General features: G+C 33.2%; 1 protein-coding gene across 1 annotated transcript in view; it reads right to left on the bottom strand.

Annotated features, from left to right (window-relative positions):
- The window catches only part of LOC108686780 (lachesin-like), a 70736-nt gene extending 52590 nt beyond the window's left edge, over positions 1–18146 (bottom strand). The window contains exon 1 of the mRNA XM_018192245.1: positions 17981–18146. Within this exon, the coding sequence (XP_018047734.1) occupies positions 17981–18032 (52 nt within the window). The 5' untranslated portion in view covers positions 18033–18146. The remainder of the gene's footprint in view (positions 1–17980) is intronic.
- Between the last annotated feature and the right edge of the window lie 453 nt (positions 18147–18599).

The following is an 18599-nucleotide window of genomic DNA, read 5'->3' as shown; positions in this document are numbered from 1 at the left end:
TACAAATACTCCAAATTATTTCTATTAAATTTTTTGTAAATTGAAGACAAAGAGATGAGAAACGTCTTTATTGAAACATCGCTTTACACCTTTTATATCAAATTATGGAATACTGATTGAATTATTTCTTAATTAATGAACGATATAATAATAATAATTTTAACAATACGATGATAAATTAAAAATATGTATAGTATTGAATTACCTTCGTCAATTGGTCAAGGAAACTTATGATCAAATTTTTTCACACGATCGTATCCAAGATATCACGAAACAAGTTGGCAAGGATACATCTCCGCAGGGAACATCGCATTGATCCGCGACAGGGAATCGTCCAATATATGAACTTGAATTACAGGGAGCCGGGAGCCGCTGCAGGATATCTCTTAAATCCCACCGTCCCTTACACGATTGCAGCATGTTGCGCGAAACGGTTTCTCCCGTGGGACAAAATGCCACTACTTTTTCGCTAATTTGACACGGAACATCGAGTTGTCGTATCGAAGAACCAGGCCGGCTCGCGCTCTCTTTTTCTCTTTCTCTCTTTGCGGCTCGATGCGCGAGGTAGACATCGCTGTGGGGATTCCTAGCGAAACGTCTTCCACGAAGACAGCTTGAGAGGTTTAGAGAAACGGAGAGAGGATAAAGTGCGCGAGAAACGATCAGGCGGGGTTAAGCGATCGTCTCTAGTTCCCAGGTTTTAGCCGATAAGTCCGTTCCATCGCCGAAAATATCTGTTTGATGAGTAAAAACGATTATTCTTTTTTTTTTTTCAAAATATTATATAACCAAGAAGAGTAAGAAAAGTGATTCAATTTTTGTGAGACTCAGAACACGAAATCGATTTTAATCTTTTACGATGGACGAAAGTATTTAATCCTTAAATTTCAGGTTTAGTTAAATATTAATTAATGAGTTCACGGAACTAATAATTCATAAAAAAGCAAAGATAAAAAATATTATATTAAAGAAATATATAGATATATTACAATATATAGATATACTGAAACAAAATCGATTATAATTAAATATATTAAAGTAGTTTTATATAAATATAAATATAAATATCCTATGAAAACTTTATTTTCCGCGCTTTTTTTTCCCGTCGAAAATATCTCAAAAAATTTAAAGTATGAAATGAGAGATAAATATAAAGGGAACGACAGGATACGATGAGATAAGTACATATCTTTTGCATTACGTAACAAGCGGATAAATTATAAATCCATTATTCATCGATCTGGGAATTTAAATCAGTTCCAGTAGTGGATGACGAATATGTTACTAGAAATTGATATTTTGCATTGACATTTCGAAGGAACATCTCGGTATGTGTGAAAGAAGATACATTTACTTTTAAAACTTGCAATATGCTAGATATATTCTTTAATTGTATATAGACATCAGACGTGAAATGGGACCAAATGGCTTATAACAATAACCGATAATTTTTCCTATATATAACAGATTTTCTCTTCCAAAGTAAAAAATTTAATATTTTTATTGAAAAAAAAAATCGATAGACGAGATTAGAATGAGGTTAAAAAAGTATTCTTTAAAAATGAATTAGTATATTATTACTGAAAAGCAATAAATATTCATTGATGATTGCATTAGTTATAAGTATAGCATTGAAGTCCACACACAGTATATATAATAATATAATTAATTAATTCTCACTTTAGAATAAGAAAGAGATTCTGTATTATATCATATAAAAAAATGCATTTTATTTCAATATAAATAAAAGAAAAATTGGAATTAAGGTGATTCTTTAGTAAAATGCTGAAAATTAATGAGGTGCCTTTGGGTGGACCAGGTCCACCCAAAATCTCACTAATATCTGCATGAAATATTCTGAATGAAATATTAAAACTACGAGTATATCTTAATGAAATAGTATAAAACATACGATAATAAATCAACAGCTACATTTTCGTTAAATGAAAACAAGGTGACGTTATGTTTCGAGATTAAATTTGTATACACGTTTATGCATGTAAATATTTTTTTCAAAATGGCCGTTGACTCATTACTTTTTTGTGATCATTATAATCATTAGTTTTTAAACTATTTCTCATTTTTTAGAAAAGTCTGTGATAATATTTATGTGCAGTTAATCAAAGAAAGGCCTTCGATTCTTACCTCTTATTCTGAATTATACATTCAAAAATTATATTTTTAATATTCTTTTTCTCTCATTTCATCTAACCTATTCTAGAATTTTTGTCAAATTTCGTAGTAATCAATTTCTATGGTAATTTGATTTACTAAAGAACTTAATGTCATAGAAATATTTAAGCTAATCTTAAAAAATGGTAGAAAAAAAGTATGACGAAATTTGTAATAAGAGAAAATGATTCTCGAGACTACTTATTCATTAACAAATAATAATTCAGAGATATTCTTTATATTCCGAATTTAATTTGTAAATTACAATTACTCTGTAACTCTTAAATTATACTGTTTTTATCGCATTTGAGACATTTTGTGCCGAATGATAGAAATAATGCTAATACAGATAAATTAAGTGAATTTGATTTGTACTTAGATTTGTTAGACAGGTTGCTAAATTTACAATTTAATTTCATTGAAATTTATATCTTCTCCGGTGTTGTCACAGATAATGACATTGTCATAATTGACATTGTTGTTAATTGTATTTTCAATAAAACTTAAGCTAATAATAAGGAAACAAATTTTATAATTTATGTGAAAAGAAGCGTCAGATTTTCTTAAATTAATAATTTATTTTTTTTCATGATATCAAGATTAATAATTATAATTTACAGTAAGTTATCTTTTAACTTGTATTATAGTTTCTTTCTTAAATATTAGAGCTCTAATAATCAGGAATGTGCTCTATAAAAATTATTAATTTATTAATAGATACATAACATACAATAATTTCTATCTGTACAAAATCTTTAGATTTTATTTGTACATAAATTTTTGGAATGAGAAGAAATTTAAACAAAATGTATTTATAATTATTATATTTACGTATATTTAATTTTTCTCAAATTATTAAATTACCTAAAAATTATTAATGTAACGTTGAGCACAGAACTTGCGGTTTTGAAAAAAAGAAATGAAGACGAAGGAGTTATGTATCTCCATTTTACAATGTGAACCAAAAGATAGAAACGTCGTAAGAAACGTCTCGAAAAACGGGAGAATGGAGTTAAGGCAGAAATATATATATATATGTATATATTTGTGTGCGTGCGTGCGTGCGTGCGTGCGTGCGTGTTTTGTGTGTGTGTGTGTGTGTGTGTGTGTGTGTGTGTGTGTGTGTGTGTGTGTGTGTACACACGGTGCTGCCATTTTTCACGATACGAACGATGGCGTGACCAAGTAAGCGTTATTGCAAAGGTTAAAGCAAACCGCATGCGTGTATGGCTGTTGCGAGAGAACGAGTGGGTAGAATGTACCAGAATGAGTATTGTCTTTGCGAAAGGGCTGCGTTTTCTCTGGGACGGAGAAATACCTGAGCAGTAATAACAATGGCGCATGCAATGTATTTTTTGAAATGTTCCTTTTCGACTATATAAAAGTACGAAAAATGGATACATAGATACATAAAAGTAAGTAAATATTTAACGGAAAGATATTTAAATTTCTGTCATATTTTATTATTAAAAGTTTGTATATCAAAAATGATTAATAATGACGACGAGTTAAAATTTAAATTATTAAATATGAAAAATTATCATAAGAAAATAAAATATATGTTTCTTTACTCTCCGTCAACAATATGAAATTTTTATCTGCAACTTTCGAACGTCAGATTTTTATATTGTTCCGAACTGTATACAAATTTGAAAAAATTCTTACATATTTGTGAAATCTTTAATAAGTTTTTACTATTATAAAAGTTGATTATATTTTTCTTATTTTTTACATATTTAATTTTTCTAATTTTTTTTAGAATTCACAGTCTTAAAATCGAATGTGCCTTTAAAGTCTAACATTACTAGTGGAAGCAATTATAATAATTATAATCATTTTATAAAACTAATTCTTCGAGTATCGTGAAACATATCGAGAGATTTCGTATAATTTACAGAGAATGAAAGTAATTTACTTGTAACGAAGTTACAGTTACAAATTACTTTTTTTGGTAACTGCGTTACTATTATTTTTTGATATAACAGTAATGTAATTATATTTTTTTGGCAACTATGATAACGAATTTTATAGTTACTTTTACCGTTCCTTTTTTAATCTCATTAGACCTAATATATTTTCGTTTATTTAATCTTCAGCGTTTAGATAGTATATATAATTTCCGATTTCAAAACGTTTTAATATTTTAAGATATTAATACGCCTCTGTGATTAATTAATTATTATTATTAAATTTAAGATCTTATTATTTTTAAAAAGAGAAATTTTAATCCAAGCTTCATCTTTGTGCGTAATAATATATTAAAATGAATTGTACGAATTTGTACATATACATCAAATTGCCCAAAACTGCGTGTCAATATTAAAATATAGGTTGCGTTAGGATATATTTTTGTTGGAGGCAGTGCCGTCCCTCGTAGGCGATAGGCGGCACGCCCTGTCTCCATACGTTTTCCAATGCGAAACGAAGTCGACCTCACCTCCCTCTGCCAAAGGGCACACGATTTTTTACGTAAAGCGAGATTCACCTCATCTCTCCTTTCTGTCTAGGAACATACGACTTGTTACGCGTTCAAAAATAAAACTGTCTTTTTGAAATAAAATTTTTTTCTCACAAAAATCACAAATCCCCCTTTTAAAACATGATACACATGTCTTGTTATAACTAGTTTTGTTCATTACTGAAAAAAAAAATCGTAGTTTTAGGGGAGCATTACTTCTGAACATTTATTCTATGTCACACAAAAGTAAAATAAAATAAAAATAAAAATAAAATAATTTCTAAAATACTCTTAACTGTCAACTGCCGCAACGCCTCTGCAGCGATTGTTGACAGCTGAGAAATATACCATTATTTCAGGAATTATTTTACATTTCTCCGTGATATGTCGGACAAATATCTCAGTTTGCCGTATATTTTAAATATTTTAGAATTATGAAATTATGTTTTTAAGAAAAAAATTAAAAGATAAAGCTGGTGTCATTATTGTATATTATATTTATCAACATTTAAACAAAAAATATTACAAATGTACATTCTCTCTTTTTTAGACTGGTTTTAAAAAAGTAACAAATAATTACTTTTTAAGTAACGATAACTGTAACAAGTTACTATATTTTTTTGGTAATGGTAACGAATTTTATAGTTACTTTTATCATTCTTTTTTTAATCTAATTAGACCTATATATATTTATGATCTAATATATTTTTGTTTATTTAATCTTCAGTCTTTAGATAATATATATAATTTCCGATTTCAAAAACCGTTTTAATATTTTAAGATATTAATAATCAGTAACTAGTAACGATATGTTATTTTTAACTTGTTATTTTTTAGATTCGAGTAACTGTATCTTGTAATTTTTACAAAATAACTTTTCACTCCTTATACTGTCTGAAAGAGTTAAAATTAAGTATGACATCGTATCAGTATTGCTAGAGTTTATTTCAACATTCCACAAACTTCTCACCAAAAATTTCTCCTTTTCTCAAAATTGTTTATTTTACAATCTACTTGGTTGATATTCAAGATTGTGTTAAAAAAATGAAGATTGAAAAAGTCTATTTAGAAGCTAGAAGTAGATACAATACTTTTCCCAATCATTCTAACTATCCTAAGGAAAGGATCCTTCGTTGAGAAAGTCGAATAAAGAGCTGATCACGGAGCTAGCTTCTCGCGAACAAGTGGACCGAAGCGTGTCTGTTTCGGTGGATAAATCAGGAGATAAGAGTATGTCCCAAACGGATACAGCACGCACCCCGACCTCTCGTCCCTGAGTCGCGGGACACTATGCTGGATGAATGGCGGGGGAAGGAAGGAAGGAAGGCAGAGAGAGGAGGGTAGGAAGGAGACCCGGGTATAAAGTAACGCGAAACAGCAGCGCATTATTCACGGCATGAATTATTGATGAGCGCGGCGTAAAATATGAACGGCGGTGAGCCGTTATCAACGCCGGCGCAGAGCTCGTCCGCTCTTTTGATAGCATGAGTCGCGTCGAATGCGCGGGCTTGCTCGCGCCGAGGCTCGCGTCCGAACAAATGGCCCGGCACAGGCGACACCACGCATATTGTGTTACATACGTTACATCCCTCTGCCAACGGAATCGCTCTTTCAGTTATTCCACGCGAACTCGCCCGCGTTCCGAGATCCTCGGTCGTGCGAATGTATCTCCTCTTTCCTCTGTGTCGTTATTTCCGAAAGATAATATCGCATTTATACTTTATTAAATTCAAGGAGAATAAATCTATACGTGTCGACGCGACATTTTGAATATTATTGCATAAATCACGATAATCACTGATAGAGTTCTCTTTACAATGTTGAGAAATAATGTTTATAACACCGCGTTCAAAGTTTTATTAATTTCCTTTGATGAGTACAGACTTGGTGCACATAGAGAGTTTATTACCTGTTATGTATAATAATTAAATACGGATCAAGCAGGTGAACATGGCTTATCTATTCTTTTTTTTTTGCGAAATTCTTCAGCCTCACGATTTTATTTCTAATCACTGAAAATGTACGTACAAATGGAAACGGTTGAAATTTTAATGTTTGCAGTCGGTTTTGACGTTTTCCTTGTTGCTACAAATCTAACTTTCGTTTTGAGAATACCGTATGGTATTCCACATACCGCGGTTGGTCTCATTGATTCCGTGGGCTTTTCACAAGCACAAGTTCATATAGGTTTAAAGCGAAATGCCGTGGGATCGCGTGGCTGTCGCGGGAATATCTTTTTTTTTCCTATTTCGGTTTTAGCGCATCTCCACGGGGTATTTTTCCGTGTAACGCAATATTTGCGTATCCGTCGTTTTATGCGGCTTCGTTTCGCCTGGCTTCGGTGATCCTGATCGCACTGGAAAAAATATAGCCGACTATTCGTCGTGTCGGTGATGACAAGTCGGTTTTTAAAACGAAAGTATGCGATGGAGTGTAAATCAATAAAATATTTTATGTAACATTTTTGAGGCCAGGTTGCAACCGCAAATATATAGTAATAAATAGCAATAAACTAGTATACGCATGTAGTTTAATCCATTTTATAACATGATACATTTGTGTACAATATTTCTCGTTACAAAAAATTCATATGGGAAGCTTTTATTTTTTAACTGTCAGGTCATTCGATGATAAAAATTAAAAAGTATACGTCACAATGACGAAATTTATGTTTGTGTCCTAACTATTCTGTCTTTGCAAATTCTTGTATAATGAAAATATAACTTCTCTCAGTTGACGAGCGTGTCCTCTTTCGCTGATACTATTCCCACATCGAAGTTTTCCATTATGTCAAAAGTTTCTCGAGCATCTTAAGTTTCGGCACATTAAGGAATTTATATCCGCGTATATAAACTCTTACAACCAGTGAATAAAGAGATACATGCTCTACATTAAATTCTCTCAGATATCCATTGGAATCTTAATAAAATTCATTTAAAAAACCTGCATAAATGCAGGTCAAGCCAATAAATAACAGATGAAGTTTTATATGAAGATAGAAATTAATTTTCTCGATGCAGTGTTTTCGTCGCTAAATAGCTTTTTCAAGAAGAGAATTTCTTAATTATGTAGAAATCTTTACCTAACCACAGTATAGCGAGTAAATAAAGAAAAAAAAAACGATTGGTCAATTTTAATAAAAACGAGTTAAAAAGCTTGAACACAGCGAACGTCGAGTGAGAAAATGCTTCGTTCGTAACGTGATAAAATTCTCATCAAAGGCGCGATGGTCTTCCGTTATTATTCCGTTATTATTTTCTTGCTCGATAAGGCTGTGTTTCACTTTCTCGGGAGAGGTACTCATTTTCCTCCAATGAGAGATCTCTTATCCGTCTAAATACAGCGTGGGAAAATCGTTTAAGCCTCCGCACGGACCATCGTTTGCATTCTTGTTTAAGCCAAGATAAAAGGAAACGAATAACGTGACTGGCAGAACTGCATTTAACGGCGCGCAGAAGAGAATCTGCTTCGTGTTATTTAGATTTTATAGGGAAAACTCGGTTAGTGGAAAGTAACAATTATTCGTTTATTTAAGTGACAACATTTTTTTAAGTCTAGAAAACGATAATTGTTAATAATTATTGATAAGCGCTTAATTGCTTTAAGAGGTAATAACAGTAGTTTTAAAAATATCAAACATTAATTAATTTTTTACTATGAAAAGTTAACTTTTAGGTGAGACATTCAGAGATTTACAAGGAAGTCTTATAACGTATCAAATTCTGATTTTATTAAAACTTTATTATAAGTTACATAGAATTTCGAAAATATCAATAATGTTTTAAGAGATGATTTTATTTATTTATTATCCACAATATTTTATCCATATTTTCTAAATTCATCTCTTACGTTATTTATGCATATACAAAGTTTCATTGAAATTAGAATTTGATACTTCGTGAGAGTTAAAATAACAAATAACTTGTTAAAATAACAAAAATAAAAATAATCTAGACTACTGGGATCGGTCAACCTGTGAGTGACCCTATCTTGACCGATCGCGAAATCAACTATTGCATAAGAATATTCCTAAAGAAGATTCCAAAGAGAGTCGAAAGTTTTCAAGATTTTTTAAAGATTTGTACATTAAATGAAGTAACAATTTTATTGTAAAAAAAAATTTTGCCCATCTCCTTCCGCGCTAACTCTCAGCTTACTTTTGTATTTATTATTTTAGAGAGAGAGAGAGAGAGAGAGAGAGAGAGAGAATTTTTGGTAAACACATTTATTCCTTTGTTGTTAAAGATAAAGCAACTTTTAAAACACTCTGTATAGTTGAAATTATTCCAAACAAATGGATGTAATCGATCCACTGAGAACAGAAGCGATCAGTGGAATGCAGTTCCCAAGTAGCGCTGAGATTCTGCCTAATCGCGCAGCGTCGATTCTCAGGAGGCGCGATATAATTTCATAATCAGAAAACGAACGAGGTGGAAACGGTTTCTCCGATCGCACGTGAACGCAATGCCAAGTATGTAGATACGGGCGGGGATTATGTGTTAAGCAGATATATACGCGCCCCCTGCGCGCAGGATATCGTAGGGATCGTCATGTGGTGCATGCAAGGATATTACAAAACAAGCAAAAGGAATTCACGAATCTGCTCGCACCCTTTCGTGTGCTCCCTTCCTCTTTCCTCACGCCTTTTTCCATCCCTTGCCCCCAAGGGTTGCATTATGACGGGATGCATAATGCAAGATGGGTATGCCGACGAGCTGTCTGTGCGTTATACATAGCAATGGCAGACGGACGCGATTCTGAAAAGGATTTTCCGAACAGGATATCCTTGCCACGGACTGCGTATATTTTCCATGACCGAGGTCGAGCGAACAGGTTGCCGCTTTTGTCGTCGATTTTCTGTGCGCCGCGCGATATCAGCCCACGGCTCTCCCGGATCGATGTGGACGTATGAAACATTTCGCGTAACTTGGAGTCGTGATCGTAGAAACGCTGGAAAATCAGAGCTGAGGTTGTCTATTCTGGAACGAAAGATATAAGAAACGTGATATTGCGAATAGCAGATGTTACTTAGAAATTTAAAAACTTTAGTATAATTTTGTTTTTTTTTAATATATTAATTATTTCTATTCTATTTTATGTCCCGTTAAATTTCATTTATTAATTTCCATTTCCAATCCACATCACGTAGCATTGACGAGCGATTATTATTTTATCGGAACAGGTGTGACATATTAAATACGGATGGTCATAATCAAACGGAACGAAAGTTGCGAAAGCTTCTAAAATTTTTTGCGATTACCGTAAAGAGAGAACGGAACAAAACGCGGTGTAACGGAGTATAACTCGACTCATCAATGTAACTTTTCTTCACACGTACTCATTTAACTATTCCGAAAACTAAGCCAATAACACACCCGGAGTTTTTCGTGATTCTCAAATTTCACCGCGGACTAACGCGAGGACTCGTCGAGAGGAATGTTACAGGAGAAATGCAATCCTGCAGTCGCCCATGTCTTGCGGTTTGTGTGCAGAATGTCGTGTGGGCGAGAACGCGGATGTACCGACCATCTTGCTCGTCGCTCGAGCGCATACACACGTACATACGCGCGCGTACACGCGCACAAACACGTAAGCAATGCTCTGTTGTTTACACGCATTCCGTTCTCCATTGATCCTCTTTGCGCGAAATCGGGGATAGTTCGGTCTTGGCTGCCGGCACTTCTGGGATTGTTTATAAGACTTCCGGTGGCTGCCACGCTTTTCAAAGCTTCTCAGGACTCCTGTCCAGCTTTCATCCTCCATCGTCTTTCCCTATTTTAGTCTCGTTTGCTCTCATCTCTCTCTCTCTCTCTCTCTCTCTCTCTCTCTCTCTCTCTCTGTTTCTATATCTATTTTCTCTTTCTATCCTAAAGATGGTTCTCTTTCTTTTGCTCTTTCTGTCTTTCTCGATTTTCTTCTCCATCTTTTCCTATCGTCTATCGACGGCAAGCTGATGCCAGACAACAAGGGAGATTGTATGTATTACCTTGCCTGTCTGTCGCACGCCTACTCCGCCGTTTCCCGATCTACTTTCGAATCTTGCCACTAGCGATGCGATGTGATGCGATCCGGCTGTGCGCTCTCGCAAAGCAATGCGATCAAATCGAAGCCCCGATATCCTGTCACGAGCTCACAGGTATGCACGCATGTACAAATGTGTTCGTAGCATTCTAATATGTTCGTATGCCGAAAGGAAATACGATATATTTGATACATATTTGTATAATTCTTTAAAAATTTGACTAGAATGAATAAATTTCGTAAAAATTAAGATTCAAATTTATGATTAAAAAAACGTTAAATAAATTTACGTCGACTGCGTAATTTATATATATTGTGTGCGTGCGTGTGTGCGTGTATGTGTGTCAAGAAAAAATTCTTTGGATAAATCTTAAAATATTCATTTTTTTCTATTTTTTTATATTACATCCTGTTTAATATTATAGATGAAATGAATTATTGAAATAATAATGTGTATTTAATAATAACGTGTATTTATACATCGTGTATTTAACAATCAGATACATATTTTAAGTCATTTACAGTAATGAAATTAAAAGCCATTTACAGTAATAAAATTAAAAGCTTTTAGCCAAACATTTTTTTCTCTAATTTTCTGCAGACCATAAAACATTGGAATGATAAGAAATGTCCTTATTCATGCAAATTGGTAGTTTAAAATGCTCAAAAGAACTGAAGCCTTGTTGTGGGCCTAAACGCTTGATTTTAACTTATTGCCGTATTCAGGACACGGGCTTGTGGTGCTTGGCGTTGACAGAAGTTAATGGAATACCGCTACCAGGTATGGGGTAAACTTCTACGAGGTCAACCGTTCGTGTGAACTTGCGCAACATCCTCGTAATGTATGCACTAACGTTGTCACAATACGAGTAAACTTGTAGTGAATAGTGGGGCATAGCCAAATACGAGATGCAATCAAACACTCTACTTTCTACTACGTTTATGTAATAAAGCTAGTTTACGTATTGTATGTACGTTTTTTTTCACATTTTTTTGCGTAAAAGATTTTTTAAATATGAAGAGTTAACCTTTTATTAACGACACTTCTACAGAGACAGCTCAATAATGAATTCTTTAAAAATTAGCTTAAAAATTAGAAGCTTCTTCCCCTCAATGGAAGTTAGTTAATTTCAAATAGACTCTACTTTAACAGAATTTTAGTTCGTAATACAGTTTCCGAGCTAATGTATTTAATGTCTGAAATTAAGAGACGAAGAAAGGCAGTATTCCGTAGAATTTTTATTGCAGACACTTCCAGATTTGTCGGAAGTAGTTAACAGTTTTTACGTTTAAATTAAGATAACCTTGTAAATTCGAGTGAATGAATAATACGACAGCGATTCATAAAAATAAATGTTATAGCCTGAAAATAACGAAATCGTACATATACGAGAGGATGTTAATGTCCTTTGGATGCTTGCATCTTGCATACATCTCGTTTAATCGCGCCTCATTTTTCAGTAAAATCTTATATAATTCACAAGGATAATTCACATTTAGATTTTGGTTCATGATTCTTTTATTCTAATGAATAACGAAAAAATGAAGTACAACTTATAACTAATAAGAATTAAATTAGAAATACGAAAATATTTCATATTATTTTAAAATTTAAAATTTCTTTTTTAATCTTTCAATTAAAAATTTATTCTTTAATCTTTCAATTTTTAAGTTTTTAAATCTTATTCTTTTTACTTCAAAAACTAACAACTAAAATTTTTGTTTTAATGTAAGTTCGCATATACATTGTAAATTGCAGTTTTAACCGAATTTCAAGATTGACTATTATTTTGATTTGAGAAATGAATTATTTTTACATATAAAGATTGCGGCAGATATAATTAATGTAATAAGGTTAGACGAGTTGAATCGAATAATTTATTCGCTTCGCAATTAAAAGCCGTTTTGTAATACGAAGTGGCTTTGAAGCAGCATAATGATTTTCAGGTAGACTTCTCTTTCTAGAACCTCACACAAGCAGAGTAATTAAAGGAAGTGGTACTTTTCCGTTCTTTGAAATACGCAGCCGTAGTTTTTCAAAGGCCTTCGTCGTTTAGAAAGGATTAAATGCGTTAAACCTTGCTTTCTTTTGCTATTACATTTCCTCCTTAATAGCAATAAAAAAATTAGAAGCTACAATTGTTCCAAAACACACAAAAAATTTTTAAAATAGTTAAAAGAAATAAAAGTATAATATTTAAATATTTAGATACATACATTCTAAGGATTTTTTTTCCCTATATAATTCTCTTTATTACATAAAATAATGTTTAAAAACGACGGAATATTTTTTTCTCTCAAAAATATCTATATGATATACAACAATTATAACATTTCGTTCAAAATATAGTAAAAAAATGTTTGCATAAATAGAAAAAAATAAAAAATTTAAAAATAAAGGTATTTTAGTAACCAAACACAGATAAAAATTATTTTTTAATTACATTGTTAATCAACGAGTTGATTGAAAGAATTATTAGTTCTATGTGATTAACTTATTACAGTCAGAAATACAAGCAAGTTTGGAGGTTATAATGAAAACGAGAGAGAAGTAATGGAAAAAGAAATCGGTTTAACGAACTAACACCTAACGAACGTATCTTTCTCCCACGCTGTCTCCTTCTGTTTCTGTCTTTCGCATTACTTTTTTTTCCTCCAAGATCGAAAGCGATGCGCGCGGCGCATCTATCCTATATCGAAACTCAATTGAGTCTAGACCGCGGTTATCCGTTTATCGCTATATAACCACTGGAGAGTTGGCGAGGTAGATACATTCTCGCGAAAGGAGGCGAGCGATTAATCACGTTTTACTCGGTTCCGAGTCAGACCAATTTGGCCGGAAAGGTCGTTGTTTGCCCGATAAGGAACGCCAGGGGATGGAAACGCGATGCTGGCAGTGCCTTGTGGAACAATCGGTGAATCTCACCGTTGATCCGCAGTAGACAATCTTATCCGGTCACCGACGAATAAAACCTCCATCGTTTGCTCCTTTTTTTTCTTTTTTCTTTTTTTCATTCGGCTAGTAGCCGTTCACTCGATTCATCTCGATTTGACTTGAGTCGAATCTTCACCGGAGTCCACCCTGCCAATCTTGCGTCGGTCCCAGACACGTTGGGTGGTGCATTTTGATGCACGTGATGCATTTGGAAACGCTCGATTTGTAGCGTCTTACTACTGGTGGATAAGGCACTCTGGTTTCTTTATAGCATGGACGTGAGATGATATTCCTTGCGGTTGACAAAGATATCATTTTACGACAATGTACGGTCAATTTGATAGTAATTTTCGACAATGCGCTTCAATTTTTCATCCTCTGTCCAAAGAGAGAAAGACGATATCTGCAAAGAGTGAGCTTGAATAGATACTAAAGATCTGTTCTAAAAAAATATATAAAATAGAACCTTTTTTGTGTAGAAATGAAATTATTCATACGAAATTAATTTAAATAGAAATAATACAAATGTTCCTATGTATTAATTTGTCTGAAGATGTAAGTCGCGCCGTTTAAAATAGATAGACTAGAAATAGACGCGTGTCTACAAATTTTTAATTTAAACAAAACTTCTTTATTTGATTGAAAAAAGTGCGCTACGAATATACATCTTATATATACTCGTTTCTAACGATTGAACGATACCGTCGAGGCTCTACCTGTCTCTCTTGCTATCTCTCATTTCTCTCTCTCTCTCTCTCTCTCTCTCTTTTTTTCTCTCTCTCTCTCTCTCTCTCTCTCTCTCTCTCTCTCTCTCTCTCTCTCTCTATCTATCTATATCTGAAGAGACCGGAGGCCCGCAAGCGGTAAATTAATTCGAACGACAAGCGCAGTCGTCGGCGCTTCCACTCGCGCCGAATAAACATCAGGGCCAGAAGTTGACCAGACTGGAGCGATCCATGCCGCAGTACTGGAGGACGCGCCATATCTGCGATCTACGTGCCCATTTCCCGTGGCCCGTATAACGTATTTGGCACCGATCCTCCATTGCATCTGCATCGGACGTCGTCGGCGTTGCACAGGACGGATTATAGGACGTGTATCCCGTCGATCGCAAATTGCGCGATTCTATCTCTCCGCATCGACACGAATCTTCTAATTTTTTTCTTTATGTTATTGCAGAAAAATCGTTAATATCGAGGCGATATCGATATTATTGATATTACGATATTACGAAGAAAATACTCTATAAATTGTCTTTATAGAGTATTTCTATACTTTCTTCGTAATTTATCGTATCTCAGCGAACACTGCGAAACATTTAGAGTATATGTTTTCATTTCAACTACTTATATATTCTAATCTATAAATTATTTCTAAAATATAACACGCAAACTTTTAGCATGCGGTGCTCGAATTATCTTTACACGAAAATTCTATATTTTCAATTATTTAATTATTCTGCATATCCTTGTATCTCAAAAGTTTAATATAGAGTTAAGTGACATGGGAAGATTGCCGGAGGCCAACTATGTCCATGGACTATAATCTAAACAAACTATCATTAATTTCAGTATGTGTGGTAGATACTCTCTGTGCCAATAAACATCAGTGACAGCGACCAGGCTCGCGGCGTTTCTGACGCACTTTGGGTGCCGGCAACATTCGAGATATACCGTGCACACGCGTTTGTATGGTATACGTAGTATATTTAGTATCATGGTATCCGCACCAGATGTTGTCATCGCTCGCTTCGGACTTCGCAATGAACGTTCGTTTATTATTTCTCGACTAGCTCATGTTAATTGCGAATAAACTCGGACTTCAATTACCCACTCACATTTCGTGCAACTCGTGCACATTTTACTTGAATATGCTCTTTCAAGCGATTTACAGATCATTTTCAGTTATTTCACGCATTTAGGATCAGTAATAAATAAGTGAAATTCGGCAGTGGCTGTTTTTTTTTATTTATATTATAATTTAATTGATATTATATAATAGATTAAAAAAATATTTTTGTTTTATCAGAAAATACTTTACGGAAGAATTGAATTAACAGAAAGGAATTTAAATATTAATTTTATTATTAATTATTATATATTATGAATGTATATTATTATATACTATATAATAGTAAAGTTTAAATGAATTAAATGAATTGCGTACACTGTTGTGTAACAAATATAAATCTCAATCTTTTGATATTTAAGAATATGCCACATTTATTTGTATAATGAATATTCAACAGATAATTTGTTTACATAATTATGATTTATTTTGAATTATTTTATGTAAGTTGCATCTTGTATCTTAATCATGTTTCAATTGCTCAATAGTTGGATAATCGATGCACAGTCTAGTATACGATACCTATTGGCAGAATTATACGTCAAGATCGAGTATGGCTGAGGTTAAATCGAATTTATTGCGTCGAGTCGATTGTTCGAGCAGCTAATCGGTACATCAATCACGAAAAAGGAAAGAGCAATTACTCGGTGGTGCACAAGCTATTAAGCTTTTATCACGATTCTTAAAGAGAACAGGTAGTTGTTTTAAAATATCTTTACTCAGAATCGAATCAGGCACAAGCTTAATTATAATAAAAATATGAGCATATAAAAATAAGTAAAAAATTAATTTTGAAAATCTTGGAAACTATTTTCAAATTAACTCGAGAAAATTTAATAATCTTTTAATACACAAACAATTTAATCAACATACAATATTTTTTTATTCGATCTTTATATTAAATAAATATTTAAAAAAACATTTTAAAAATTGTGTGCTGATGAGGTAAATGTAAAATTTCTTCCCCAAAAAACTTGTTTCATTTTACACACAAAGAGTATTATATTATTTTTATTAATTATCTAATAATCTTATTTGTTTATGTTATAAAAAAGAGTTATCAAGAAATTTGATAAACTTGACAATATATATTTACGTATCGTATGTAGAATAGTATCGAAGTAGAATAGTCTCGTGTGTAATAAATCGTAACGTAGCAGGATGAAATATTTGCAAAAACGCAATCGCTTCCTCTCTATTTACTGCTATCGGATAAACATTCGGGCAAGAATCTGACAGCTCGACGGTGGATGGCGTCGCGCTTCCGCAGTGAAGTGGTACTCGAACTATACTTTATTTATTTTGTGGACTGCGTATATAGAACATCGTTGGCATCGTGCCCCCGTTGCATCTGCGTTATTGCTCGTTGTCGGGTACAACAGATTTCGTATTGGACATCTTTCGCAATGTATCGACTTCTGCGTCAATCGCAATAAGCGTATCCGATGTAATGGACCGGGAATGATATATGTAACAGAAGCTTGCTGCTCAAATCATGCTTCAATTTACTTAGTTGCATCGAATACTCGATTAATTCAATTGACGAACGAAGAGATATTTCTTGTTAAAAGCTATTTCTATATATTTCGTTGCGGGTAAATAATTTCATTTCCTTTAAAAATAACATAACTAAAAGAATATGATTTTCAAGTTATTATCACGATTAGATGAAGCTTATATTACCAATCATTAACTTAACTTCAAAACAATTTGTTGATCAAATAGCATATGTATCGTATTCTTAAGGTTTTCAAAAAAAGATCATAATACCTTTTTCAAGAGTAATACATTTTGAGTTGTTTTTATAAGAAAAAAAGGATCTCCTACACAGAACGTTTAGAATCAAAACAGTTTTGGTGATCGAAATTTAAGGAAGAGATTGTTTTATGTTGAATTGAATCATTTTAATTGATTAAAGTAAACTGTTGATGATATTTCAAGTTATGTCTTTTACTTTTGATAAAATATTCCAAACTTTTTGTAACTTTATAGGATATTAAAATTATCAACTCAAAAAGGATGATTTTTTAAAGGCTGTAAAAATAACAAAAATGTTCCCAAGAATTATATTTCTAAGCGTGTATTTTTACCAATATTAATTCATTAGTCAATAATTTTCTGTTGAATTGAAAAATAGATTTACCTCTTTTCTGAAAAACTTAAATTTTTTAATTGTGTATTTTTGAAATATGGAGATTTAAAATGTGAAGAATAAAAATACGTTTTGACACGTTTTATTTTTTCAAATTCTTTGAAAATGTTATTTACGATTATAAATTTAAAAGATAAAATTCTTAAATTCAAAAGATGTATTGTAACATTTATAAAATATCTATAATATACATTGAATATCTTTCACTAATTTTGTTGTAATTTCATATGCAAAGCAGCAGTATAAATTTATAATTCAAAATAAGAGTGGAATATCATATATTTTCAAAAGAAATTCTGAATATCATATTAATTTTTTCAAAAATTTTTTCAAATCATTTTCGAAAGAATTGGGGAAGGGAGAGGTCTAAAGTCACAGAATCGAAATCACTTACCGATTGGCACGTTGACAGCGATGAGAATGACAAGAGCGCGGTGGCAGAGCATTGTGCGCTGCGGTGAGAAAGAAAAGAGCCGAGGAATCGTCCGTCGTTGATGGCGGCCAGGCCTGCTCCCTTTATCTACTTAACCCCGTCATCTTCTACACGGACCTCCGTTTCCGATGCTCTGACACATAGCATGCCTGAAACAATCGCGTTGGTTCGATCATTTACTTGAGAGGGCAGTATTATCAGGCCCGTCGCTGCCGCTCGCTGTAACGATCTCCCACGCCGCTTTATCGTCCGTTTCCAGCGAGCGAACTTTCGGGTTCGCTCAACGTGTTGCAGCTTTGCATCTCAAGATCGAGCAGCAGCGTCGCGCTCGCGTTCTCCGGCCGAGCGTATCGTTTCGCTTGGTGACGTTCATCGATCGTATCTTGGCCAACTTTGTTGGCCATAAGCGGAGCAACGTTAATTTCGCTGTTCGCAATGAATAAGAAACTATTTTGACATTTTCGACACCGCGTGCCTACGATACACAATTATTAATGCAATTGCAATCTGCCTTTCTTCTTTCCAGACATTAAAAGATAATTTTATTTAATCAAGATGTAATAAAAAAATTATGTCTCTA

Source organism: Atta colombica, unplaced genomic scaffold, assembly GCF_001594045.1.
Source record: "Atta colombica isolate Treedump-2 unplaced genomic scaffold, Acol1.0 scaffold189, whole genome shotgun sequence".
NCBI classification, from domain to species: Eukaryota; Metazoa; Arthropoda; class Insecta; order Hymenoptera; family Formicidae; genus Atta; species Atta colombica.
The sequence above is the reverse complement of the archived record's forward strand: the minus strand, read 5'-3'. Positions and strand labels throughout refer to the sequence as shown.